This window comes from Ornithodoros turicata, chromosome 4 (assembly GCF_037126465.1).
Source record: "Ornithodoros turicata isolate Travis chromosome 4, ASM3712646v1, whole genome shotgun sequence".
Taxonomy (NCBI): Eukaryota; Metazoa; Arthropoda; class Arachnida; order Ixodida; family Argasidae; genus Ornithodoros; species Ornithodoros turicata.
Genome location: NC_088204.1, coordinates 50,852,277 through 50,879,767, shown reverse-complemented (window position 1 = coordinate 50,879,767; position 27,491 = coordinate 50,852,277). Strand labels below are relative to the sequence as shown.

Genomic DNA, 27,491 nt, shown 5'->3' with positions numbered 1-27,491 from the left:
ATGCTAGGCAGCACAGGTGAAAAGGATGAACACGTAAGAAAATAATAAAAATATTGCCGGATATTTACATTCATGCATTGCCTGCCACAATGCACAAATGTTTTCATGCAAAATATCTTGCAGTATCTTTGTTTTGAGACAGCTATGAATAGTCAGTTTAAGAGTTCGATGCTGGTCAACATTGCCAGGTAATCTGTGTGCAACTCTCGAGACCTTTTGTCGCGTTACCAAATCTGATTGATTCAAATGTGCATAGTGGCAGTTAACTCATTGTTCCCACTTTGCTGTAGCACTTGAAGAAGAAGGGGAGATACTGACTCCACATTCTGAGAGAGTGCTCCAGAAATTAAACGAGCAGCAGGCAATATTTGCAGCACGGTGCTGCGTGAGGCAAACTTCGATAGCCCAACTGAATAAACAATACGTTCAACAGCTCAATAGCCATCTGGAGCATGTGCAGAGGCTTCAGAAAGAAGTGAAACATTCCCAACGAATGGTAAGTACCCGTTTAAATTTTATCTAAAGAATAGCTGTGAGGATAAGGTTCAGGGTGCTGCGAAGGAATAGAAAGAGAGAAATAAGAAAGAGTGTAGCACCCTACAAGCTTCCACCCCACGTCTCTCTCTCTTGAAACCAGTCCTGTCTTTTAAGGATCCCGAAACGAGCGGTTGCCGGCAAATATCCATCGCCGAACTTTGTTACGCAAATTAACCAAAATCGCACTTGTTGCGAGCGCAAGGAGCACAGTGCGCATTCCACATCAGAAGGCTTTGGAGCGATGGAGATGATTGGAATAGGTCTGATCTGCTGACCACATCAGCTGCGAAGGTGATGCTCTCCTGAGGCGTGCTGTTTTGGTTTCGGCTCATTTGTATACCGAAATTCGGCTATGAATATTTCAAAGCACGCACTAGTTTTATGATTTTTAAATGAATTTTAGTTTTTGAATGAATTTTAGGTCATTAGTAGGGCTGTGCGAGTACTCGAAATTTCGAGTTCGGGTCGAGTCGATCTCGTACTCTACACTAACTCGACTCGACAAATGATGATTCATCTACTTTCGAGTACTCAATATCGTTTTAATCTCGCGTTAGATCCACATTAGAATCCATCACATATAACCTGTCACAACGATTCTACCAGTTGGAAACAAGCATTCGGCGCAGCCTTGATCGCCGTCGCTGTCAATAATTCCGGCATCTTGTTTTCGCAGTGCTTATTCTGTGGACCAGACCACAGGATAGGAGGGGACTTTATTCTGTGGACCAGACCACAGGACGGGGGTGGACTTTATTCTGTGGACCAGACCACGGGATAGGCGTCCGGTTTATTCTGTGGACCAGTCCGACCGAATCACAAGATTAGTAATTGCAAAATTAGCCATGGTCATGGAACAGTGGTGTGGTGTAGTGGTTAGCATCCCCGGCTGGTAATCAAAAAGTGTGGTTTCGATTCCAGGTGGAGTCGTTTTTGTTTTTTTTTTCGCTCCGCGTGCCCTTTTATCTCAGGCGCTAGATTTGAGTGATTTTTTTTTTCGCTACGCGTTACAGTGAATGTGGTCGATATCGTGTGGGAATGTTTGGGCGACGACGGCTAGAACACAGAAAAAGAAAAAGTGCTGAATTTTTGCTACAAATTAGGTTAGGCTAGGGCCACAACGCATTTCTTACGTTCTAGAATTAGGTTAGGTTAGGTATGGTTAGGTTAGATTAAGTATGGCATGGCATTTTTTCACACTTGCGGCGGGCGCCGCATAGACTGGTCCACAAAATAAAACAAACACCTACCCTGTGGTCTGGTCCACAGAATAAAGCCCGCTCCTATCCTGTGGTCTGGGCCACAGAATAAGCACTGCGTCTTGTTTTCACTATTAGCTTCGGCTAACGTCAACTCGGCTACGGACTGAGTAGTGGCTATGAATGGCAAATCGGCTTCGACCGGCTACTGCTGGCTATTTAGGCGATGTGCGTGGAAACGTATCCGATACGGGAGGAGCACATTTCGTAGTTTTGTTTCTTCGGCGGGAGCGTCTTTTTCGGAGTTTTTCAGTTCTACTACTTCAGAAAACGCAGGGAAGTCTGACAAGAGTAAAGAAAGTGCACCTTCACAACAACCGGAAAAGGCTTGAAGCCCTGTGTGGGACTACTTTACAAAAATTTTCAGTACGAACGCTTCGTGCAATGCGTGCTCCAGCATTTTGAAGATGCCAACAGGTTAAACAACGGCCCATGTTGCAGCATTGGAATGCTCACCTAATAACGATAGCAGAATATAGGAAGAAAAGTGGGGACAGGATCCGTTCGGTGAAGCAGCCAAAAATAACATGTATTTTGATACAAAGTGAACCACTTCCAGCATGAAAGGTGAAAGCTCAGGATCGAAGGGTAGCTGAGCTTATAGCCTTGGGCTATCAGCCGCTGTCTATAGTGGGAGATATGTGGGGGCTGCTGCTACGTCCATGTTGTTGGACCCTCGCTACAAAGGAACTGTGTACGTCGCAAGTATTCACAAGCTGATGTGGACCAAAGGCACTGTGCAGCACCACGCCACACAGCTTGTGGAGGATATTTCTGATTCCCCAAAAAGTGCACCCAACCATGCATCATCACAAGGGGTTTGGGAGGCTTTTGACAAGCTGGCTTCAAACGTTCCTGCGTCCGGACGTTTACTCGTCGAGAAAGAAATGAGTGATTATTGTGAGGAAGGCCTTCTGCTACGAGAGAAGGATCCACTTCCACAGTGGTGGAAGTATGAAGGGTCACACACGTACCCGCAACTGTCATGGCTGGCCGGGGAATACTTGGACATACCGGCAGTGGCGGAGCCACGGGGGGGGGCTAGGGGGGGCCCGAGCCCCCCCACCTGCCACTGACCGATCCAGGCAAATCGTGCAAATCCGAGGAGGAAATAATATATGGGGGGGACCAGTGTGACGATCGCGACGGTTCATACAGTTCATGGCGTCTATCTAAGCGGCACACTTGAATGGTTTCCAAAGTATGAGCTTTTCAAAATCCTTCCAATCTCGTGACACCACCTCATTGGACATCACAGTATAATCGTATTGTGAATGTCCAAATCAATTATTTTCGTCTTTTTTTTTTTCAATCGCATGCTGCGGTGTGCACAAGTATTGTGTGTTGTCGCACCCAGGATCAGCGTCGGGGAAGGAGTGGGCGGGTTTTCCTATAGAGCCCCCCCTACCTTGGAGGTCTGGCTACGTCACTGCATACCGGCCACCTTAGTGCCAACCGAACAGGCACTTTCCTCTTCGGGGAACAGTGTGACCACAAGAAGAGAATGTCTTAAACTGCACCTTGTGGAAGGACTAGTTTTCCTACACAATAACTTGTAAATTTCTTTATTATAGACATGTGCGAATATTCGAAATTTTTTCGAATTACTTACTACTACTTGCAGCTTACTACAAAGCTGTTGCGGGCTGCGCGCTCGAATTTGTACGTTGTGGCAACAGCGATGAACATTAATAGTAGAACAGCTGCAAAGCGACGCGCGGAGCGTTTGGGGTACGCTCATATGCGAATGCGTCGCTGCACGTTCAGTAACCGAAACCGAAACTAGTACTCAGTGGTGTCCGACCGCCATTAAAGTCCGCCCTAGCGAAACCGCGGTACGCCTCATGCATTATCGGCACAACAGGGGTGGCATCCAATGTATTGCTCCGTAGACGAAACCGTGCTGGGCGAACGCAATGCATCCTGGACAGGTCCTGGTCGCATGTCACAACAAACGTCAAGGCCCGTGATCGGCGGGACACTCTTTTCAGCTGTAGTTCGAGTCACACAGGCTCCGCCTCATGGCGTGCGTCATATGTCATGTGAGGAGGGACAGAGAGAGCAAGGGAGAGGCGGGAAGAGCAAAGATGGGGAGGTAAGATTGGTATCTGCACGGCGGCAGAACTGTTTGCAAATAGGGCAATTTATGCGATTTTTTGGGAGTTCTAACTTCAAAAATGGTACTAAGAGCGGTTATATGTACATAGCCCGTCAGACTGAGAACACGATAAACATTCCGTTAAATATTCCGTTGAAACAGTCAGCACTCTAGCACGTCATGAAATATTATTTACGCTGTTGCCTGTGTACTGCTGTCCGAGGCGTGTTACCCCATTACGGCTTCTCGAATTCTGCATTATGTATTCGATGCACGGCGATTTTCAAATTTATCTTGCCTCACAAAACAGTATAGATTATCATGGCTATGTGTATTTTTTGTACGTGTAACGTGTTTACCCTCATATTAGCCTCTGAAGTAGGGTAGGGTCCTGAGGCTACCAGGGGTAAACATCGCACATCATCATAACTTCTCTATAGTTAATTATTGTTCTTGTACGTGCTTCCAAATTTCGAGATATAGATATTAACAAGAACAGATACAGAGTCACATATACAATAATCACATGTATATTGCTCTCAGTCTATTCTTTTGCTCTTTTATTTCATTTTATGTTTCCAGCGATTTGAGCACACATTTGAATCAGACATCACAGACACAACTGCTTGCTCACACCTGTCGCACTTAGTCTAAATTGTGATATACTGCAGTTGTCCGGGTGTTAAGGTGACGTGACAGAAGACGAAAGTTCAGGGAGTTCAGAACAGTCCTCTTGCGATTTATAGTTGTTGATTGCAAAATTTTCCGAAGTTCAGCAGCAGGCACTTGTGTTGCCGTTCGGCAAACACTGATCCCCATCTTGCCTTTCCTCCCCTTTTTTATTTGGTCTAATAAATATATCCCCCCACCCATCTTGCCCACGAAGGCTAGAAGACGAGTTACTCTTCTTCTTGCAATCTGGAATGATATGCTTGGTTTAATAAACGAACAAAAGCTTTCCTTGCCGTATGAATTATTTTGAGTGACAAATACTCAGTGCTGTCACTAGGGTTGCCACCTTTCGTAGTGAAAAATACCGGCTGAGGGAGAGGAGGTGCAATAGAGGGAAAGGAGGAAAGGCTCGCGGGAAAGGGAAGTGGGTGAGGGGCGGAAGAGGAGCTCAAGACAATACGAGGAAACGTGTTCCTGTGCCTAATAATAATAATGAGTAGCTAATGAAACAACTGGTGACTGCGCGGACTTGGGTCTGTGCTCCAGATTTATTCAAGCTGTAGTGGAATGTTGAAGGGAAAAGCCCCTATGAAAGATATTAAGCCACAAATACTGGCAAAAGGCTGCCGGTATCACCTTCCTACCGGCAGAGCGAGCAAATAACCGGCTGTGCCGGTATAATACCAGTCTGGTGGCAACCCTAGCTGTCACCGGTCGGCTTTCCTATTTTGCCCGGGGAAGCGGTGAAACTTCAGACACGTCCCCGTTTCACAGACACGAGAGGAAGAGCCACCTGAATGCACCCAGTGTAGCGAACCTCTGTCGGTTTTACACAAACTCATCTCATGTCCATCCAGCTAGGCTATGCAGTAGTGCGCGTAAAATACATTTACCTTATAAAACTACGAGCACATGTCCACATCTCTCCGCAGCTAGAAGAATCCCCAGCGCGCGGGCAGAAGCGACCTTCTCACGTGACATACGACGTTCGCCGAGAGGCGGAGCCCGTGTGACTCGAACTACAGCCGAAAAGAGTCTCCCGTGATCAGCGGCCAAACCGTTTTTTAAACAATGCGGTTGTTCTTTCTGCGCGACATTTTGGATGTCTTTCGATCACGGTAATTATTTTTATCCGATAATCTCACAGTGGATGTAGTTCTGTAGCCGGGCTTATGGCTTTTTTAAACAAACGGAAGTAGACATCAAATAACGGATGATTTTACTAGAAAGATGAGAAAATTACGGATGAAATGAAACAAAAATCAACGTCGTATAACGTACCAAACATACAAAAATTAAATTTTGTCGCTCGTTTCTTCGAGGCAATCCGCCATCTTGGATGAGGACTTTCTGACCGAACCCGAGGCACAGTCTCGACGCCCGCACCGCCTAGTGCGTGCCTGCCCCCCCCCCCCCCCCCCCCATCTGTAGAACCTAACTTAACCTAACCTCACTAAAGTGAGGTAATTTAGCCCTCTACCTTTGGCAAGATGACAAGTTTCGAATCCGTTAGGCTTAGCACTCCCGTGTTTCTCCAGCGCTACAAGTGCATCAGATGGGGTTGTTCATGTGCATATAAAATAACTTCTAGACCATAAATTCTTGTAATTCTTGTTTTTTTATATTCGCTATATGGTCTTCGCTCACTTCAGTGCATTATTTCTCTTCTGAACACTCCGGCTAATTAGAAAAAGCCATAAGCCCATCTACGGAACTACACCAGGCCTCCACAGCTCCCCGTATTTGCGGCAGTAGAAAAATAAAATCACGTCACAGTCACGTGGTATTACACCCTTGCACCCTTGCACTTCTACCATTGACGTGGTATTACATCGTCAGGCATCATGACGGATGCCCATTGGCCAAAGGAGGATGCGCGCTCCGGGATTGGTTGATAAAGTTTCGAAACATCTGACAGCTCACTTTTCGCGGGCAGTCTGGGCAGTCCGCCAGGCGGGCAGCTCCAAGCAAGGTTGCTGCGTCTCCGCGGCTCGCCGATGTCGGTTGACCTCAACGACCAAAGAGGAAGTGTACGCGCGGGTTTGTTCATGAGCTATAGTGACTCTTGCCATGTACTGATCTCCGATAAAGTGTCAACCTACGGACATTCTTGCCGGGTCGGAACTGGAATGCTTGGTGAGCTGACGCCTGAGGAACACTTTCGAGCGCTGTTGCATTTTCAAATACAGTGACTAAGAAGAGAGTGTTCGTAACGACAGAAGTATTTCCCGTGACTGTGTGACCTAGGGTGCATCGCCAGAATGAGAAGAAGATGCTCATCTATGAAACGCACGCACTCGTGGACTTCGCTCGCCTCCAGAAGTAGACTGTATGTGTGCTTTGCAAGTTCGAACTTGGTTTGGTTGCTGTCTATTCAAGGAACGAAACGTCCTGTACGCACGCTGAATATATGAGTTAAGCATTTGAGTTTATACGTTGCATCAATAAATATGTATTTCGCCTATCAAAAATGTCTTAGTTATTTTGGAATAACGGGCGCCAGGTATGAAAACCAGTAAAAGTCCATGGCAGCCAGGGCCGGCCGAAAGCCGAGCCAAACTGAGAGGTTGCTGATTGGTTGGCTGCTAGGCATCACGACACATTTTCATTGGTCGTATGTCCAGTGTTGCCTGAATTATCTCAAACTATGGGCTCTACGGGGGGCTGTGGGCGCCTGACTACACCCCTCACGGTAAAACGTGCAGTTTTGCACACAAGGCCTTGTACTGTTGAGGACTTGCGATGCACTTAAACTAAGGAGAAATGGGCTACCATGTTGCGGAAGAAGCACCCCATAGTTTATGCTGACAAAATACGTTCATCTCTTGGCGTTATGACGACGGAAATATGTCGGTAAGCGGCAAAACGACATGTAAACAAAGTCACATGACCTCAAAATGACGTTTTCTATGACGTGCGACCAGGACAAGATGGCAGTTTTGCCAAAATTACCCACTTGAGGGTAGTTACAACAATGGCGGGTTTGTGCCACCCCTGTGATCGGCACAGTTGCGGCTTTAGTGGATTGCCAACGAACTTTGAACATTCGTGTGAGGCCTACAGTTCAATAAAATACCGGTTAAATATCGAAATTTTGTTGCCGTTGAGCTGAACACCGCTGTTCACGGTTCCACTGCATGCACAGCCGAAACCAGCATCTTGAATGCGTTTGTTTGGTTTCGATTTGAGGTTGTCAGCGACATATAATAGAACGACGGTGATAATCGAGGGGTGGGGCATGACGATATGTCGATATGGCCCCTACTACTCCGGCGCCGTGCGATTGCGTATGTTATTAAAAAGTGCAAACTAGGACGACAATAGCGCTGCAAAGTCATTTGAAACTGCACTAACTGTTGTTACAGATGGTAGCGACATACATATAGCCTTAGGCCTGACCTGCATGGAGCGATTTTGCTCGAGGCTCGCGTGAGTCGGCGCCGGCGCGACAAAGTTTTGAGGGCCGTGAAATGAAAGAAGCTCTGAACACGAATGTCGCGGAAACAATCATCGAGGATCGCTGTCTTACTGCGCTGATGAATGGGGCTGTTCCAGACCATGTATTACTGTCAGGAACGATGGTCTCGCGTGTGGGCACAGTGAAACCGTGCAGTTTCCATGGCAGTTTCTTGTCTACACGACAAATGCGGAAGGCATTGTCACTGCAAGAAGAGAGCACTTGCTACCGTTCATTCTGGGGTGTGCTCATCAGTAAACCATCTCACATTCTGAACGTGTCATTGCCCTTTACTTTCATTCTGTCTAGCACTTCACTAGCACTTACAATGCCAACTCAAGTGTTCACTGTCCATTAAAAATTTTTGAAGTGCAATTTTTTTATGGTTTTCAACTTGCCTCATGGGAACAGCGCATTGTTTCATTGTAAAAATAATTAGACTCTGCCTAATAATGTGCATATGGGCATCTATGCCTTATGCTAAGCCAATACATATTCCTGCACGTCCTGGGGACATTTTTCTAAGGATCATCAGAATGCGACTGTGACCATGCTGGTTTCCAGGCTTTATCGTTCATCTTATGACGGGATATTCGATATTCGAAGGAAAATTTTGCAGATATTCATATTTGATTTGTATTCAAAAATTTCAATACTTGTGCACCTGTACTCTTTATGCTTCTTATGGTTGCAACAGACATTCAGCAATGTTGTCTTTAGGTGGCACATTGTTTTAAAGGGGTTGAGACAGTTTCATAGATATATCAATATATATATATATTTTTTAAATATTTATATATATTTATTTTTTATAGATGTGGTTCATTACATCATGGACGCATTGTACTGCATGCCAGAATATAGAGGAAACCAGAATTATTCTTCTACGTGTAGTAGTTAGCGAGATACAAGCCCTCAAGCCCACTCCCGAGCAAAGTGCAGATGTCATAGACCTCAGAGTTGCGTCGATGCCCCATTGGCAGCCGTAAGCACGTGACTTCTCGTGTGCTGCCTCACTGGCAGCGGTGAGGTCGGTGATATCAGGGCCACATGAGTTTCGGTATTCGCGTTGCCCATTTTCTCCACTTCTATTACCCTCATTGAGGTCAAACTTTCAATGCAGCTTCACACTGGCAGGGGAGGAAGTGCTGCGCCATTCTGCACCAAGCTGCTTTTCATGCGCCAACTTGAGCCATAACATCAAAGTTGCGCCAAACTACCCCCGACGTCCGTACCACTCTGGTAACACTGCCAAAAGGGAGCCACGAGCATCCATATCCGCCCCACGATCAACCCGTCCACGAAGCTCTCCTCATATCCAACAAAATCCAAAGTCAGCCAATCCGAGACAATTTGGTTTATTCTCAGGCCGGTTAGGCCACCGGTTAGGCCGCCGGTCAGGCTCGTTAGGCTTATCTCTGATGGGGTGCGCGGCAGAGGCACTTGCCGCTTTTGCAGTTCTTCTTGCCTTTGTCGTTTTTTAGGTGGTGCCGGCGCACTGTGCAACGGTGAGCAAAAGTAACGATAGGGAAAAGTCACTGCTAACTTGTTTTTTTTTGTTTGTTTTTTCTTGTTTTCTGTTAGAATCACGGGAAGAGGGCCCATGTACATTTGAGAAAGAAACACGAAATTCAACGATGACATGTTCAAACGGATCGAATAAAATGGTGACCTCATTTCGTTGTGGCGCCAACCTAGTGTGAAATAAACCGATGCTTACTGCGCTTTATGCAGCGTGGCCATATCGTGCACGCTGGTAGTCCAGCTGTCACGCGTCATGCAGCATCAAAGAAACACGTCGACAAAGCAAAGAAGCACAGACACCGAGAGTGTACCTGAACGGTTTTGAGGCCAGAGCTAATGTACAAGAAAGTGTGTTAAAAGCAGACACTATTTTTGTACTTTAGGTGATTGCGAACTCCGCCCCCTTACACGTGGGGAGACGTCGCAACGGAGATTTTCCCGGCCATGTTTCCCCATTCAGTGCGGAAGGAAGAAACTTTCGTACGTTGTTTCCAAAACTACTACAAAGCATACAAAGAATGCCTGGAATGAGAAGAAAGAGAAACAGAACAGAGAACGCAGACTGCTGCCCAAAATGTCTATTGAACGTCCAGTCACTGCTCAGCCAAGGTGGCAAGTCAAAGGACATGGTGAAGGTAGAGAGCACAAGCATTCTACTGAAGGACGCAAACGCAAAATTTCCTGAGTTTCTCCAGCGCATTCAAGAGATTGAGAGTAACCTGCGGAACAAGAAAAGGAGGGGATCAGACGAACGTTATACTCTCAGCGCTGCACGAGGAACATCAAACTATGGATAATTGTACCAATGTAAGCACTGCACATGGCACTCCTCAGGCAACACTGAAAGTACAATGTTCATCTGATTGTGTGTCTGAAAGTTTCATTCTGTACTAGTTTTCACCAAGTTTGTGGGTACGTTTCAACGAATCGAGCTAGCTGGTCAACAAAATATGTACTAGTTTTCACCAGTGTGTGTGTACGTTTTAAATAGTCATGCAGACTAGTCAACGAAATATGTGTTAGTTTTCACTGGTGTATGTATGTTTTAACTAGTCATGCTAACTAGTCTATAAAATTTTGTACACTGATATTTTTATGTTTACATTAAGAAAATGGTTAGCTTCTCATGATTCATGGTATATCTGGCAGTATGTGGCAGTATGTGCGGATCTCTAATCTTCAAGGAACCAATCTGCGTACCGGACGTATTCTGCTCCAAATTCCGGCATATGTGCTCCAAAATGTAATTTTTCCTGCTCCATATCTGCTCCAGAAGCAGATTTTTGCTGCTCCAATTGTAGCTCCAAAAGTCCTGACACCACTTCCACCCCTGCACTGGTGCAAAGAACCATTTTTACGTTTATCTGGGATAACCTGGGATGACCTGTTGCAACCCCTTTAATATAGCTTTGATAATTCTATATCCATCTTCCTGCTTCTACGCATTACCTATCATTTAATGGGACGCCAAGTATTCAAACTTGACTCGAAACATTGATTTGCTATTACTCGAACTCGACCCGAGCACGAAAATTTTGCTACTTGTGCAGCCCTAGTAATTGGTCATATTGTGGTTACCTACTCTTTCAGAGAGTATGTCTGCCTCAACTGCGAAAACGACATCTATGCTGCTCTCTTAGCTTTTTTATAAAAATTTTGTAAAGGAGAACAAAGAAATGCCTCGTATGTTTGTATAAGGTGGCCTACAAAATATAGTGCAACTTTCTAAAAGTAGTAGGATGTGAACGAGAGTCAAAATGCAGGCTAAATGGTGATTCCCAATGGGAATGACCTTTCCTTCTAAAAAATGTATATTCCCCCTCATCCCACCTATGGAAATGATTAAACTTCAAGACAAGGTAAACAGAGATGACCACAAACACAGGGGGATGTGATGCACTATAAGACTACCACTAGATTTGAAATTGTCACGTTGAGGCACACATTAGGAGGTACTAGCAAGAAGCTCTAATTAGCTATTCAAACTGCTGAAAATGACCAGATCAAGCCACCGGAAGTCTAACACTATTGTGTGGTAAGCAGGTGCATGTTTTCTTTTTTTTTAGTACATCTTTACAGCAGCTACGTGATACGTAATGCTGTATCATTCTGGGAGGACATACCTCAAGGAGACTGAGCTGCTTGCAAGCATGACCCACCCCCAAAACGACAACACGAATCACATAGCAGCCATATGGATGCTGAGCGATATGAACACGTGTTTCCCTCAAAGAGTACCAGCCATTTGGTGCAGCACAAGCTGGTCGTTTGCATTGGGATAATCAATAGCCTCCAGGCTTGTAGCATTTGCGAGAATGGTTTGTTCACAAATCAATCAGCATAGGCTGTAGCTCTTTTGGGGCCTGTGTCAGTATATTAATTAGCTCTCCTATAATTCCAATTGTGCAGGTAATTACAATTTGTAATGTCTCCTCGTGTGCACCCTGCAATGACAGTGTCAAAATTATTAACCATCTTTCGTGAGTTTTGAACATTTTGTATGGCATTCTATAAGTGTGCAATATGTAGCCGAAGCTCAGTACTATCTGGAGTAATTTGGAATGTGTGCACCTCTAGCTTACCGGGCATGTTTTGCTTCCACAGAACTTTTTGGAATCTCAGAGGAATGTGCACCATGCAGTACAGTCCCTGCAAGTTGAACGCCGGCAGATGGCAGCCAGGATAAAACGTTCGATGGAAAAGCATGACGAGGTTGTGCGTGCCAGACATGCAAGACAGCAACATGCACATCAGCAGGTAGTTGGAGAGTTTGTGGTCTCAAGACTTCCTGCGTGCTGAAGAATAACTTTCAGCAAACTGTTTATTCTTAGATGTTGTTTGAGGCATTTCAAGAAAGCCTGCGAACCCGAAAAGCAGACCTTCAAGAAGCCCTCAAAATGGCACGAGATAAGAAAGTGCGTGAAGAGGACCGTCACAGGGCTCAGATTGCCTCCCTCAAGAATTTGTATCCTTTGATGCAGAAGGGACAATAAGCTATTCCCACAAACACACTGTGCCCAAATTTCTCAGCAGCACACATTATGTTGCAGCGTAACTGGAGCAAAGCCATAATAGTAATGTGTAAACGAACCTGTATTGTATACAGTGCAATCCCGTTAATTTGAAGTCACTTAATCCGAACTTCCGGATAATTCGAACTGACGGCCGGGTCCCGGCAAAGCCACGTTTATTTCAATGGAGGAAAATGCTCATTAATTTGAACGTATGAACTTGCGCACTGCCTTATTCGAATAATTTGCATGACCGTGCCCGACTATGCATCGGCTTGGAAGTGCCAGCAGGCATGCTGCTGGTGTGTCAGGGACATTTTTACTTATTAACCCTTTGGAGGGCGGTGGTTTCGTGTTGATACCACCTGCGTTTCGCCTTCTGTACCTCAAGCGCGCAGTGGTATTGCATTGAAACCACGTCAGCCGACGGCTCAGGGAGCGCCATCTCGCAGGAAAATCAAAGTGAAGAAAAAGAAGCGTGTGTTGGTCAACATCTTTGTCCTTTGTTGATCGGATTTTCTAGACTATCATACGTGGTCTCATACGAGATGTTTTGACATGAAATGTACAATGTCGGGCTTTGTATGACGCAGGGACGCAACTGTTTCCTAGGCCACCATACGAGGTGATGTTTTGACACCAAATGTGCGCTGGTTTCATAGGTGTAGTACCACCTTATATCTTGAAAGGTAAACAAAATATTCGTGAAAAAAATGTCTGGCGGATATCAGGAAGATGTCATGAGGCACAGGAAAAAGTATTATGGCAAAAAAAATGTATTCTAAATGTAGTGCCCTTCAAAGGAAATGCTAAGTTTACTTATTACTTAAGTCAATTTCTTACAAAAGTGATATTTCTGTCAGAGGAAAGAGGAATAAGGAACTAATAAAGTGTAATGGTGTGCGCTGTGTGTGCAAACGCAGCGCATTCGGATTAAGTTCGCATGTGTGTGCAAACGCAACTGGCGCGGAAAGATGGCGTTTACTCGGCGGCAAAGCAAGCAAGCCTCGTTGTTTCGAGGGTATCAAGACTTCTTGTTGACTACACAGCCGAGAAAAAGGCTTCAGTTTGATATTTTCCCTAATTGGGTTGGCAATATTCGCGTTCACAGGGTTTACGATTGGGTTGGTCTTAACATTGCAAACGACATTTTTAGAATCGCGGCTGAAGAAACAAACGCAATCGTGGATAACATTGTTTGATATCCTGAGCTGTTCTGATACCTAGACTGTTCGTCCTAGAACCTGTCCCTGATACCGTCCCTGATACCTAGACTAGCTGTTCTGATACGTACCTCTGAGACCTAGCGAGCCATGGCACGTCTCCAATGTAGACAGCATGTGCTACCAACACGTCAAGCTCTTATTTAGAGCAGCTCCCTTTACGATGAAAGTTCTCTCAAGCTCCCTTTAGTTTGAACTCTGCTTTGTTCGAACGAATCTTCGGTCCCCTTCGAGTTAAAATAACGGGATTGCACTGTATTACTCTCTAGCTGGTAAACACCAGTCTGTGCATATAACTGGACGCAGATGCTGGAACGCAGATCAGAAAGAGTTTACAACATGGTGAATGCAAAACAATGGCCCCCATAAAGAAGCAGTGTTTCTTTTTTTTTTCACATATCTTTGTTGCGTTTGTTGTTTATTATTTTCTGTGTTTTATCTTCTTAGGTTCGCATCAGCAGCATTGTTGTGCTACTAATTTTATACCTTTCAGCTGTCCTATTGAGTACAGAGTGTGCATCAGTGCATCTTTGGAATGGCAAGGAAGGAAAAAAAAAGTATTTTCTTGCTTAGTTCGAATAGTACCTTCCTAGCTTGGTAGCATTACATAGAATGTCTGTTGCTTGAGCTAATGCACATACTTTCATCTCCATAGTGCATAATGATCTGAAGAGTATTAGAGATGTTAGAACATCCCAAATGTAACGAAATGACCCACTATTACACATTTATTTAACTACTAGTGCCACAATATTTCAAAGCTGTTTCGAATAGTTTTTATATTGGCATGCTGGTACAAAGACTGATCACTTAGTAGGATTACAGAGGTCGTTCCTAGAAGTCAATGCAAATTGACGTGCAGTTCCGTTGCTCTATTACGATATTCTGGGAATCTTCATTTACAGCACACTCTGCAACTCTTCAATTGACATTCAGCCAGATGTGGATCTGGGAGGGGGGGTTCTGGATGTGCTGAACCCCCTCCCCCTCAGAAAACCCCCAGCCCTATAATATTGATGTTTCAAAAACTCCAATACAGTAGACTAAAGCCCTGCATTGGTGAGCTTTTTGACATCCGCATCCAACCCGCATCCGCGCACAACGCACCAGCATCCGATTCGCATCTGCAATGGTGACCAACTTCTACATCCGCATCCAACCCGCAAAATCCACGTCTCCCACGGGTCGCAGAGATAGTTCAGTTTCTGGGCTCGATATATCTAGCCAATTTTTCAGGAAATAAACTTTATTTCCCATCAGAACAAAACAGGACAGAAAAAAGAAAAAGGGTTAACAGAAACTGCTGTCGCCGAACTTCGGCCACATGGGCGACTTCCTCTCTTTCGTTCTGACAGTGGAAACACCGGAGTGGTGTAGCTTTTGTAGCGAGGGTAGGTCCGAGCATCCGGGATGCCACCAAAGGATACACGACAGCAAGCACAGATTTTGCAACAGAGTAGGTAGGGTTTATCACCACTGAAACACAAGATCGGTGCCAAACGCGCACCTCAACTCGAGACGCCAGAGGCCTCCTCTTCCAGTCGGGCGAAGGGCTTGCATTCACCTTGTAGTCAGTGTTCGGTGCCTAATGCAAAGAAAATTGGTGGCGCAATCTCGCAGTTTATCCACATCAGATCTGACGCCGATCCACTCCATTAACAACCGCATCCGATCCGCTCCTGGTGCGATCCGCAGATCACGACAATCGTCCATATTTCACCCGAACCCGCAAGTTTCCTGCGGATATCCAGGGATGGTGCAGGGCTTTACAGTAGACTCTCATAATTGAAACTTCAGGGGACAGATTTCTGTTTAAATTATCGCAAATTTAAATTACAGGAAATTCATCTAAATATATGTTGCGAGACAAAATTATCATTTGTTTATATAAATGGGTAGCTGCACATGTGCGTTTTGTTGCCTTTCTCTACACAAGACCCCCAAAAAATGCAAAGTGAGAGGTACGTATTTAAAAGAAACTTATATATGTTTCACTTCTTAGGCAATACCTGAGTCCTCAAAACAAATTTTTCAATGCCAGCCAAGGCAAGCAGTTTCTTATGGGACTCTTCTTCAGCAGACAGACACATCTGGAAGTGAGCAATGTGTTCAAGGGCAGGTGCCTCAAACAAAAATTTGAACATTGTAGTGGCCGAGGAAGTGAAACATAGTAGGACTAACGCAACACAAGCCTCACAACGCCCAGCAATTAAATGCCATGATTCAATTGAAAATTTGAAATCTGTTTGAATTAACCAAAAGTATGACATATCAGACTTTCAATTAGTGAGAAGTCTACTACAGTTGATCTCAATCAATTAGGAGCAACACATAGATACTCTGGCTTTTGCAAGGTGATTGCCAAAGATATGCACCCATTTTTATCTACATATGGTGTACCACTTTTTTTTTAGAGCTCATGTGGTGCACTCTCTATATGGAACAGTATTGCACCCAGTGTGCTGAGTATGGAAATTCAACACGGGAGATACAAGACTGATTTACTGATTTCTTTGTGTGATATGTCACATAATTTGTCATTCATGACACCAAGTTTTGTAGCACACTGTGTTGCACGATGTGCAGCTGATTGTGACTATTGACTACTGTGTTGCACGATGTGCAGCTGATTGTGACTATTGACTACTGTGTTGCACGATGTGCAGCTGATTGTGACTATTGACTATAGCTGATTGTGTTACTATCTACTAACAAACAGTCAAAACAGGTACAGACACACACAGCATCAGGTTTCAACAGTAAAGCATATTCCAATCATTTCCTAAGACAACACATATGCGTTTGACATGATGGAACGCACAGAAGACACAGACTGTAACCTACACGGACATAATGTTACGTCTGAGTGTTTTGTGCGATCCATCATGTCAAGTTTTAACCAACCTGCTCTACACCTTGTAGCCAGAGGTGGGCACCCTCACAAGGGCGTGCGAGGGTGAGGGTTTCCTCACCCTCACCTCACAATATTTGAGGTGAGGTGACGGCCAATTTTTCTGGTGATGTTTGAGGTGAGGAAAATCTTTTTTAAAAATTTTGAGGTGAGGTGAGGCAAGGAAAAAATGTGGTGAGGTGAGGAAAGGAAATTTTCAATTTTTTTAGGTGAGGTGAGGAAAACTATGGGAAAATTTTTTGAGGTGAGGCGAGGAAAAATTTATGAACGCACACTTTATGAAAACTTTTCCTGCGCGTACACGGGATATCTTTCCGCAGCTTCTGTCTCTCACCTGGGCGGGGACTGCCCTCCTCTCTCGCCGCTGATCTGACGCCCGACTTTGCGCGCCATTCGCATGCCCGCAATTGATCCTCAATTTCCACACAACTTTTATCAGTACATATAACAATCGTTCCACGAAGCGTTTTCTGTGATTGACTAGGCCAAATCCTCCAGCAAGAAGAAAAAAAAGAACGTTACATTGGCTAAGCAATTTAATGAGTTCAATTTCGAAAACGTATTTCAGTGGCAAATTGATGAAACTATTTATATTTGTCCAGAAGAAAGTTGTTTACCCCATATTTTTCCGGAACGAACGAATGGAATTTTATGGAACGAACTGGATAGGTTTAGCTAACATACAAGTGCATGGGCATACATAAGTTTACTAATCGCAGATTTGTTTGAAGCCTTGACACTCTCACACACTGCAGCTATGACATGCAGCTGTCACTACTCTCTGAAGCACTGGCAAAGGAAAAAATGGAGTTCCAGCAACGGGCACAAGCGCAAAGCAAGGTACACCCAGTTTTAATGATTAGTTGGTTGAATTCACAGACAAGCACTGTAAGGGAAATTTTGGAGCACTTGTGAGATTTGCTGAGGTATTTGACACATAGCCAAGAAGCAAATTTGTTGCCAACTTGAGTTGTTGCTTGGAAAATTTTTTCTCCACCTGTTCTGAAGTATTATTACCCTGTAGTCAAATTGTGACCTTACCCCCCTATTGTTGTTTCTTCCTTTTTTCTGTTTTTTTTTTACATGGTTGTGTGTCTGTATGAAACTTGAAATTGGCTATTATTTTGCCTGTCAGCCTAGCATACTCGAGCAGCAATATTGGCACAAAGAAGCCACGTGATGCTTTTCTTTGAAATAATAGATAGAAATCTGTGTAGGACATTATGCGAAGCTGCTGCAACCATAGGCACCGGCTTCAGGGGGGGCTTAAGGGCCTGAGCCCCCCGTAACTTTCCCGGGCGTGGGGGCAGGCCCCCTTGGGGAAGTCTACCACCCAGCTGACACTCACGATAACGTTTCGAGGAATGTCCTAAAAACCGCGTGTTTCACGTGAGTGATCTTGAAACTCCTGCAAAAATTTGCCTCACAACATCACAACATTGAATTCCTGACACCCTGCCCAACCTCTGTGTATGAAAAAAAAAAAAGAGTTGTGCTCAGGCCCCCTACGTCAGATTGAAAACTCTCCGTCTATGGCTGCAACTGAAGAGTAACCCAATCAGGATAAAACAATCAATCAATTTATTTACTCAAGTGTTCCTGGGGAAGTCTTTATATGGAAGGATCAGAGTATCTGAGGAATGAGAAAGGAAAGAGCGACACTAATACAAAAGTAAACGAGCATATGCAATGAGAAAGCTATAAAAACTGGAGTGAAGCACACGGTAACAAGGAAACCTATCATAATGTTCGATATGGAATTGCAAAAACTGGGGGGGGGGGGTTCAGCAATGGTCGAGATATTAGATGGGAGGTTGTTCCTGTCGGTGAACGTTTTAGGAAAGAATGATCGAGACAGGGTGTGATCTGATAAATAATGATTGGTTAGCAGAAGTGTGAGAAGGTCTGGGCTCCATCCTCATCATTTGCGTGATATTTAAAGGAATGACGTGTAGCGGGTTCATGGGTATTGTAGGTCAACAATGCCCAGTGGGTAGGAAAGATCTAGGGCCGTACGGATATTCGACATTTCGATTATGAATCGAATATCATTGGTAGTTTTATTCGATTCGACGAGTTTATATTCTTGGCCTCGGAATACTGGGGCTTTCCGTGCTCCTGACGTCAGCGTCGCGCAAAATCATCAAGAGCTGCCGCAAACGACCTCTAGCCGCAGGATGCGCGTTGTTCGCTCTCGTGAACGAACCTCCTCTGGTTAAACGCACGCGATACATGGCTGAAAATGTACGCGAGAAATCCATATAGAACGCATCGGCGCATGAATAAAACTTTTACGATACAGAAGAGCAGCGCGCACAGGTGACATGCGCTATGGGTTGTTGGTTTTATTTCGTCGTTCTTGTGCGTGGGTTCGCCTTGTGCTCGCATAAGTCGCTTCTCCTCGTCAGATTGAGATATTGGAATGCTGCACCTGAACAAGGAATCGGTGTCAGGATAGTCGAATGCCATGCACGCTGAAGGCCGCTTGTGCGTTATGCAGCGTGTAAACATCCAGACTGCCAGTTGGCGCACGGGAGGGATCACTTGACGTGCAAATCGCCGGAAATGCTTGCCATCAAATTCTCCAAAAGCCAGCAAAATACCACACCTGCGCTGCGCGAACTTCACCCCAGTATCTCGAGCGAGTTTTTTTAAAGCAGTCCGAAAGATAGCTGGAATGATACTCAGTGTGCGTCCTTTCAGCCAGTCACGGAAGGTGGAGGGTCAAGGCTCCAATGAGTGCAGCAGTGCTTGATTACAATTACAATTAGACAACAAGGGCGTCCTCTTCGAGAGATGTCGGGCCACCTTCCACGGCATAAGAGGGCAGGTTTAAGCCGACGGAACTAGCGCGCATTGCGGGTAATACGTGGACGTTGCGAGCAAACCATAGCTTGTGTGTCTGACCTGCTACCTTCTCACATCCACCATAGAACTCAAGATGTCGCTGCTAAGCATGTTGCGCATGACTTAGAGTCGGTTCATAATGTCAAAAGCCTAGCTCTGGGACAGTCACATGGCATCAAATACATCCTCTGCCCTTGAGGAACTTTACAGTGAGCTCATTTACACAGAAGTTCCAGGTGTACCCCTCCAGTGGGGTACATCTGGACCAGTAGCAGTGTCAATAAATGTCTTGTGGCAACCTTTTCCTCATCCTTTCGTAGCTGGCGCTACCCTACCTATTTCTGTGATTATAAAACATTGGTGGATGTGTGTGGTATGTGCACGTTGCAGTAAACAGGGCTACTTAAAGTCGACATTCGATTCATATTCGATTCGACATTTTTTTGCGCAGCCCTAGAAAAATCCGTGCAATCTTTCACAGCAGAGGGGAGCAAACAGCCATATGTTGTTTGTTTTGTGTAAATGTCTTCTTTTTTTTGTAGAGATATACTTGCGTAAAATGAGCAGTTGCTAGTGACGAGTCTGGTTGTACGATTGTTTGAGGCGACAACAGCAGGTTCTAGGAGGACAGCGATGGAACTGCAAAGCATTCTCGCTGTTATGTCGAGAAATAGCATACTTTGGAATGCTTTTTGCATAGTGTGTAGCAGTTGCAATGTGGGAGTTTGCGAATCTGTGAATGAGTTCAAGCAAATGAATTGAGAGATGATATCGCAAAGAGAAAATCAACGGGCGTTGGCACAGCTACATGCCAGGCAACAAGTCCTGGGTTCCAGAAACGTAGGGTTTCTGAACTAAGACAGTGTAGGCGCAGTTGGCGCAACACCACCCAAAACATTCTGCCCCCCCCCCTGGAAAAAATCCTGGCCGCACTCCTGTACATGTGCGATATACGTTGTGCAGCATTTGGAAAACACTCTCCCATCCATTTCATTTTGTCGACTTGTTATGAAGTGGTGGACACAAAACCTTTCGGATGACAGCTCTCAAATTGTGCTGCTGCTAGGTGGCTCCAGTCTGCTAGACTAAATTTTTTATGGTGTGCATTTTCTGCATTTCTGTAGTAACATTTTAGCATCATTAACTTTTCCCTCACCTCGATTATTTCAGGAGTCACGTAAATGTAACATACTTGCATTTGTTGAGTAACTTATGCAGTTGTGCTTGCAGGGTGCATAGGTTACCGGTGGATTGATTTGTCTCAAGTTCGAGACCAAGTCAACGCAGTATTGTTTGCTTACCTTCCACTTAAAGGGGTTGCGACACTTTGTCCCAAGTTATCCCAGATAATTGTAAAAGACGGCTGCGTCGCGTCCACGTGAACCTGGATTCCAAGTGTTTCTTGTGAAAAGTTACAGAAGTAACTGAGTTAGAATTACAGTTACTGCACGAATAAAGTAACTAGGTTACAGATACAGTTACTCTGCACAAATAGTAACTAGTTAAGTTGCAGTATATATAACTCGGTTATTTCGCAGTTACTTTCCAAAACGGCATAAACAGCGAGGACTCCAGTTCAAAAACTTTTGTTCTGAATTATTCGCTAATACCACGTGAACTACTTGAGCAGGTTTCACTTGAGCAAGAGCTGCTGGTCCAAGTCTGTCTCTGTAAGCCTGCCCCACTTTATTCTAAAGCAGTCTACGAACGCTAAACTGCCGCTCAACTGGGGCACTAGACGGTACCAACGCTTCTTCCATATTGCGCTTAAAAAGACGCTGCCCACAGAACCATTTTCTTGTCATCAGAATAATGATAACGTTTTACATTGTAGCAACATCAAAATTGGCTTTAATTTGAGCACTTTACTTTGCGCACCTGGCGAATTTAGCGAAATGCACAACAACATTTAGCGTATTCTAGCGGAACCGCTGAGCCGCTCTTTTGGATTGCTGCAGTAAAAACTTGGCAACACTGCCGTCGTGACATCTCGCTATGCTCTATGCTATCCTAGCATAGTGCGATGTCACCACCACGGGTAGCCTCGAGTCGAGGGCCACCTCTGAACGTAGTGCAGGCGCTTTGTTCCGAGTATGGTTATAAGTAGCTTTTCACATCTCAATTCCTTTGGAGCAACGGGTACAGAAAGGAGATGCGAATGCTTTCCAAAATTTGAAAAATCTTACGATTCTGAAAGTAACTAGTTCCCAAAGAGGTAACTAGCTACAGCTGAAAGGAACTAGTTACACGTACTTTTTCAATAACTAGTGACGTCAACGTTACTTCCTAAGACTGCATAACATAGATAACCGGGACCTGAAATGCTGAAACTTATCACAGCAGGCGTCTCCGCCAGTGAGGCAGCGCGCGGGAGGTCACATACTTACGACTAATGGCTTCAAAAGGGGAGAGGGGGCACCAGTACCGCCGCTTTCTATCTTTCTCTGTGCCGCGATGACGCCAAAAACATGAGGAGCCTTCTGCCAGCGAGTGATTTACTTGTTTATTATTTTTTTGTTCGTTTTTGCTGCGCGTGGTATGATACTGTTCTTTATTGTGTATCGCCTGGTATGAAAACTGATCCATTATTGGGGGAGGGGGTGACGCATGTTTCCTGGTGACGCCACTGCTTACGACTACCAATGGGGACGGCCGTAGCCCTCGCGCCTCTGATGTCAGAGCGTGACGTGTGCGTGTCTTCAAAGCGTGTTTTATTTTTTTATTTTTTCTCAGTTCTCTGGCGTACAGTACAACGCGTGCATGATGTAATGAACGGAATCTATCAAAGTGTCACAACCCCTTTAACTTTTTACGTCGTTGGAATGTCTGTGTGACACCTGATTGCAGGTGTCACTTAAACCCGTGCTTGATGCCCTGGTGATTTTGCAGGTGTTGGACAAAATGCGACGCGAGTTTAGGAATAGACTGGATGAAGAGACCCGACGCTTGCAAGTGGAGTTCGCAGAGACAGGCGTAACACAACTGCGGCCATCTGACACGAGGAAACGTATCCGCTTCACGTGAAGTGTGGAATGTTCTCCACTGATATACAGGGTGTATTTTTTAGGCGATACAGATTTTTCATTAAAAAACTATAAGGGCTATTGACATGCTGTTTTCACTTGTATCATCTCTGGGCCGGCGGACGTTCTTGGCCATATGTTGCTCGACCCTCAAATGACTAATTACCTGAAAATCGTTAATTAACTTTTTAATTATAAAAGCTACGAAGTTGTCCCAATGGGAACATCTGTTCCTTTCGATGACCTGATATCGTAGCCGTTTTCAGAACAAAAATCCGTTCGGTAGATCGTCCGCAAAAAATTCGTGAAGGAACACCATTTTTTTCTTTATTTTGTTCATTGCGCATCTTCAGAGACCCGTCTTTCCTTTGCCCCCAATGTGGAGAGGGTGAAAGAGCACACTGTCGTCTCTCGCGTCCTTAAAAAAGATTAACAGAAAATGCAACACAAGATAAGGTCAGTTCCGATAGCGTCACCCCATACAATTGTTTTGTTTCCGCAAATTAAAGCTCAGCTTCGACGCATAGAGGCGGCACTCTGGCGGCATCTTCGACGCATGAGGCTCTTCACCATATCACATTGGGGATTAAGGAAAGATGCGTCTCCGAAGATGCGTAATGAACAAAATAAAGAAAAAAAGGTGTTCCTTCACGATTTTTTTGCGGACGATCTACCGAACGGATTTTTGTTCTGAAAACTGCTACGATATCGGGTCATCGAAAGGAACAGATGTTCTCATTGGAACAACTTCGTAACTTTTATAATTAAAAGGTTAATTAACGATTTTTAAGTAATTAGCCATTTGACGGTCTAGCAACATATGGCCAAGAACGTCCGCCGGCCCAGAGATGATAGAAGTGAAAACAGCATGTCTATAGCCTTTATAGTTTTTTAATGAAAAATCTGTATCGCCTAAAAAAAGACCCTGTAGACGTAATAAAGGTGTGCATAATGGGACTCTTCAAGCTATTCTTTAACTCACTTGCAACGCGTCGAACTTGCTGGGCAAGTGCTTTGGAACATACATCAAGGAAGCTTCTCGAGGGTGCGATATCGTTATCACCTTCAGATCGGTGTCAGCAGAACTGCAGTGCTTCTGTCCAGGCACGGAGACCCTTTTGCCTGCAACCGCCAGGACATTGCGGTATGCCCCATCCTATAGCACGGTGAAGTGGTGTCTCCAGCTTCTCAGGACACAATTCTGTGTCCGGTATAATAATGCGACTGTGAATGTAACCTGTGTCCACTATTTCCAAGCCAAAGAGCAAAGCCCAGTCCACGATGAAAACACCGCTTCTCCCCACATTATAATGGCTGCTTGGTCTGTTCTATTTGGGATTCTGGAATTCGGAGGTCGTGCTGCTAATCGATTACCTGAAGACAGACCGTATCCGGCAGACTATCACAGAGGACTGCTACACAACTCACATCGCTTGCAGGAAGCCATCGAGGCAAGGTGACGTACCATGCTCCGGAAGAGGGTCCTTTTCCATCATGACAATGCCTCCCCAGCCTTTGCTGCTGTGGCGATGGCGGTCCATCTGCTCCTGCGGCTTTTCTGTGGTCAACTATCCACCATACTCGCCAGATATCGCCCTGTCGGACTCGTGCAAAATGAAAAAGCAACTCTTTGATGTCCACATTCCCGGTGGTGATGCCGTCAGTCGTTGCATGGTTTTTGGAGGACCATGCTTCCATTTTATTTCTCAGGGGTATCCGAGCACTGGAGCATTGTTAGGCCAAGTGTGTCAACGTTGGAGGAGGACCACGTTGAAACTTTAACATTAGTTAACTGTACCTTATAAAAGTGACATTGAACACCGTGGACGACGGTCAAATCAATCGGGGGGGGGGGGGGGGGGGGCCTTTAATTTCACGAGTCAGACACCGCGCATACGATATTCGCGGCCACTAGATCCCGCGAAATGTGTATTCTAAAATTCGTAGCTTGATTTTCTTACTCTGTGATAGCCCGATATTGCTCTTACCGAACTTCATACAATTCCAAATGCTTGTCAAAGCAATTCAGATGGTTATTTTAGCTACTCGCACAACCAACTGTGAAAATATAGCTCGCCTTTGCAGCATTGTTTTCGAAGTGTCAGATCATGGTCGAAATTTTCGCGTGCCTTATTAGGAGATACACGTTAGGAGATCCAGATTAGGAGATACACGTAGATCCTTTTGTGACTTGCACTGTTGGTGTTGTTTATTCAATTCCCTTGTCTTGTGGGTGCCAGTATATTGGTCAAACTAAGCGTTGTGTTAACGTACGTCTGATGGAACATAGAGCTTCGAGAGGAAAGGGGTATGGTAAGCTGGCGGAACACTTAAGAACCTGTTCCGGGTGCGAGCCGCTGTTCAAAAACACAAAAGTGTTGTTTAAAAGTCATAAGTTAGGTGTTCTTCTTTATAAGGAAGCCTTGTTGATAAAACAGGCTGGAGATAGTTGCACTAGCGTGCCTTCCGTGTTGGTAACGGATACAATCCAGCAATTCATTGGTAACTAACGCGAATTCTGTTCCGGGGGGCGTTTACTTGGTGCCTTGTTTGCGTGATAGCTTTTTGATAACTTTGTGATTACAGCATGACGGCCTTGGCTGCCACTAGGGGTCGGGTGTGCAGTTGGTATATTTAAGATGTGCCCCTGCCATTAAAGTTGTTTGTCAGGTGTTGTCTCTTTGTGTCCCCTGCACCGGGGTTTTATCGCTTTTAGATGTACCACCAAACAGCCCGGTTTTTATCGCTTTTTATCTTATTAGGAGCTCGTGAACCTTAAAGGAGCACTGACGGGTTACGCCCCATTTCGTCCAAACGTTTATTTCGTCCAAGTACTCACAACGTCCAAATATTTAATTCGTCCAAAAAAATCGGACGTACTGAACACTTGGACGAAATGAACAGGCGGGGAGAAACTTACCCAGCGCGTCCAATACCCGTACCGTCCAATAGCCCATTTCGTCCAACTGGGGGAATTCCCAAAATCTTTCGGCAGGCGACTGCCTGGCTGCATTCATGAAAGCACGGGCCATTTTGACACTGGGTGAATGGCAGATGACTGTATTCATGAAAGCAAATGAATTATCGATCAAACGGGGAATCACAGAAAACACAAACCCGTTCACAGGACCGCTGACCTACAGTGACCGTCCAGTTAACGATGTGTTGTTTTCTATAACTGTGTTCTCGCTAAGTACCGCGTTTCCCAATGTCAGTGATCTTTCTTGGAAACATCTAGGGATCTGAAAGGAAACTTGCGGTCCTTTGCCTTTACGTAGACTACTTCGAGCGGCAGTGGCTTACCAACGTTCATCTCTGCAATCAGTTTGCGGATGAGGACGATCTCCGCACAAACAATCACGCCGAATGGTGGCATAATTCGCTGCGCATGAAATTCAAGAGCCAACCCCACATGACGTTACGGACGGCATAAGGCCCAAGTGACCAGAACGCCCAAATGTTCATAAGACCCGAAATTAAATTGGGCCTTTTGAGCATTTGGGTCAAATGAGCAGGGCAGGATAAGGTGTCCAGAAGGCCCTAATGCCCAGAAGGCCAAAATATTCATATGGCCCGAAAACCAGGAGGGAAGACTAGGAGTGACCTATAGATACTGTATTTTCTTTGCATATATGCGCAATATTAATTAAATGCTGAATGCGACAGAGGAGAAAAAGGTAACTGAAGGTTACTGGTAACTGAAAAGGTTAAGAAAAGTACTGAAATGAAGAAAAAAAATTTCAAGCAAATAAGATATAAATGTGACAAAAAGTAATACAAATAAATATTGAATCCTTACAGCGTTCAGTATTTCGCTCGGTACAGATTGGTAAGCTCTGTGCCTAATATATTTATTGAACAACTGATTCGTTTGCCGCATTAAAAGCTTTTCAACTTTCGCTTGAATACTGCTATGACGCACAATATGCAGCGCTTTTTCTGCGAAGGTATCCAAGCCGGGCACGGCAGTAGCGTAGCCAGAAAAAAATATTTCTGGAGGGGTTCAGGAGGAAATTTGCATAGGAGAGAAGGGTTTACTCCTCGTTTCTCTCTTCCAGATGCGCTACCAAAGGTACGATTTCGGGAGGTGTCTCGACGTCGCAAACCACGCCTACGCATGGGACCGTTTTTTCCGCTCTAACCCATCGGTGCAATTTTTTCCGAGACCATTTGTTCCGTTACCAAATTTTCCGGGGCCATTTTTTCGGAGCCGTTCGACCAAATGGCGCTCTATGAAATAGGCGGACACCTTCGAATTTATTCTGTAACTGAGCTCTTTGGAGACTACATTTCACAAGGCGGAAGAAGCGCATTGTTTGTGTTCACGTGAGATGCGCGCTGCAGAAGGTTTGCGACGTTCAGACCCCTCCCGAAATCGTACCTTTGGTAGCGCATCTGGAAGAGAGAAACGAGGAGTAAACCCTTATCTCCTATGCAAATTTCCTCCTGAACCCCTCCAGAAATATTTTTTTCTAGCTACGCTACTGCCGTGCCCGGCTTGGATACCTTCGCAGAAAAAGCGCTACATATTGTGCGTCATAGCAGTATTCAAGCGAAAGTTGAAAAGCTTTTAATGCGGCAAGCGAATCAGTTGTTCAATAAATATATTAGGCACAGAGCTTACCAATCTGTACCGAGCGAAATATTGAACGCCGTATGGATTCAATATTTATTTGTATTTTACTTTTTGTCACATTCATATCTTATTTGCTTGAAATTTTTTTTCATTTCAGTACTTTTATTAATATTTTTAGTTAAGTTACTTTTATTAATTTTTTTTAGTTCAGTTACCTTTTTCTCCTCTGTCGCATTCAGCATTTAATTAATATTGCGCATATGTGCAAAGAAAATACAGTATCTAGGTCACTCCTAGTCTTCCCTCCTGGTTTTCGGGCCATATGACCATTCGGGCCATATGAATATTTTGGC

General features: G+C 44.8%; 1 protein-coding gene across 2 annotated transcripts in view; it reads left to right on the top strand.

Annotated features, from left to right (window-relative positions):
- LOC135391525 (uncharacterized) overlaps positions 1-22,647 on the top strand; it is a 43,641-nt gene extending 20,994 nt beyond the window's left edge. For both annotated transcript variants that reach the window (XM_064621801.1, XM_064621800.1), the window contains 5 exons: positions 291-496; positions 12,152-12,304; positions 12,379-12,512; positions 17,448-17,532; positions 22,429-22,647. In XM_064621801.1, coding sequence (XP_064477871.1) covers positions 291-496; positions 12,152-12,304; positions 12,379-12,512; positions 17,448-17,532; positions 22,429-22,563 — 713 coding nt within the window. In that variant the 3' untranslated portion in view covers positions 22,564-22,647. The remainder of the gene's footprint in view (positions 1-290; positions 497-12,151; positions 12,305-12,378; positions 12,513-17,447; positions 17,533-22,428) is intronic.
- The last annotated feature ends 4,844 nt before the right edge of the window (positions 22,648-27,491 follow it).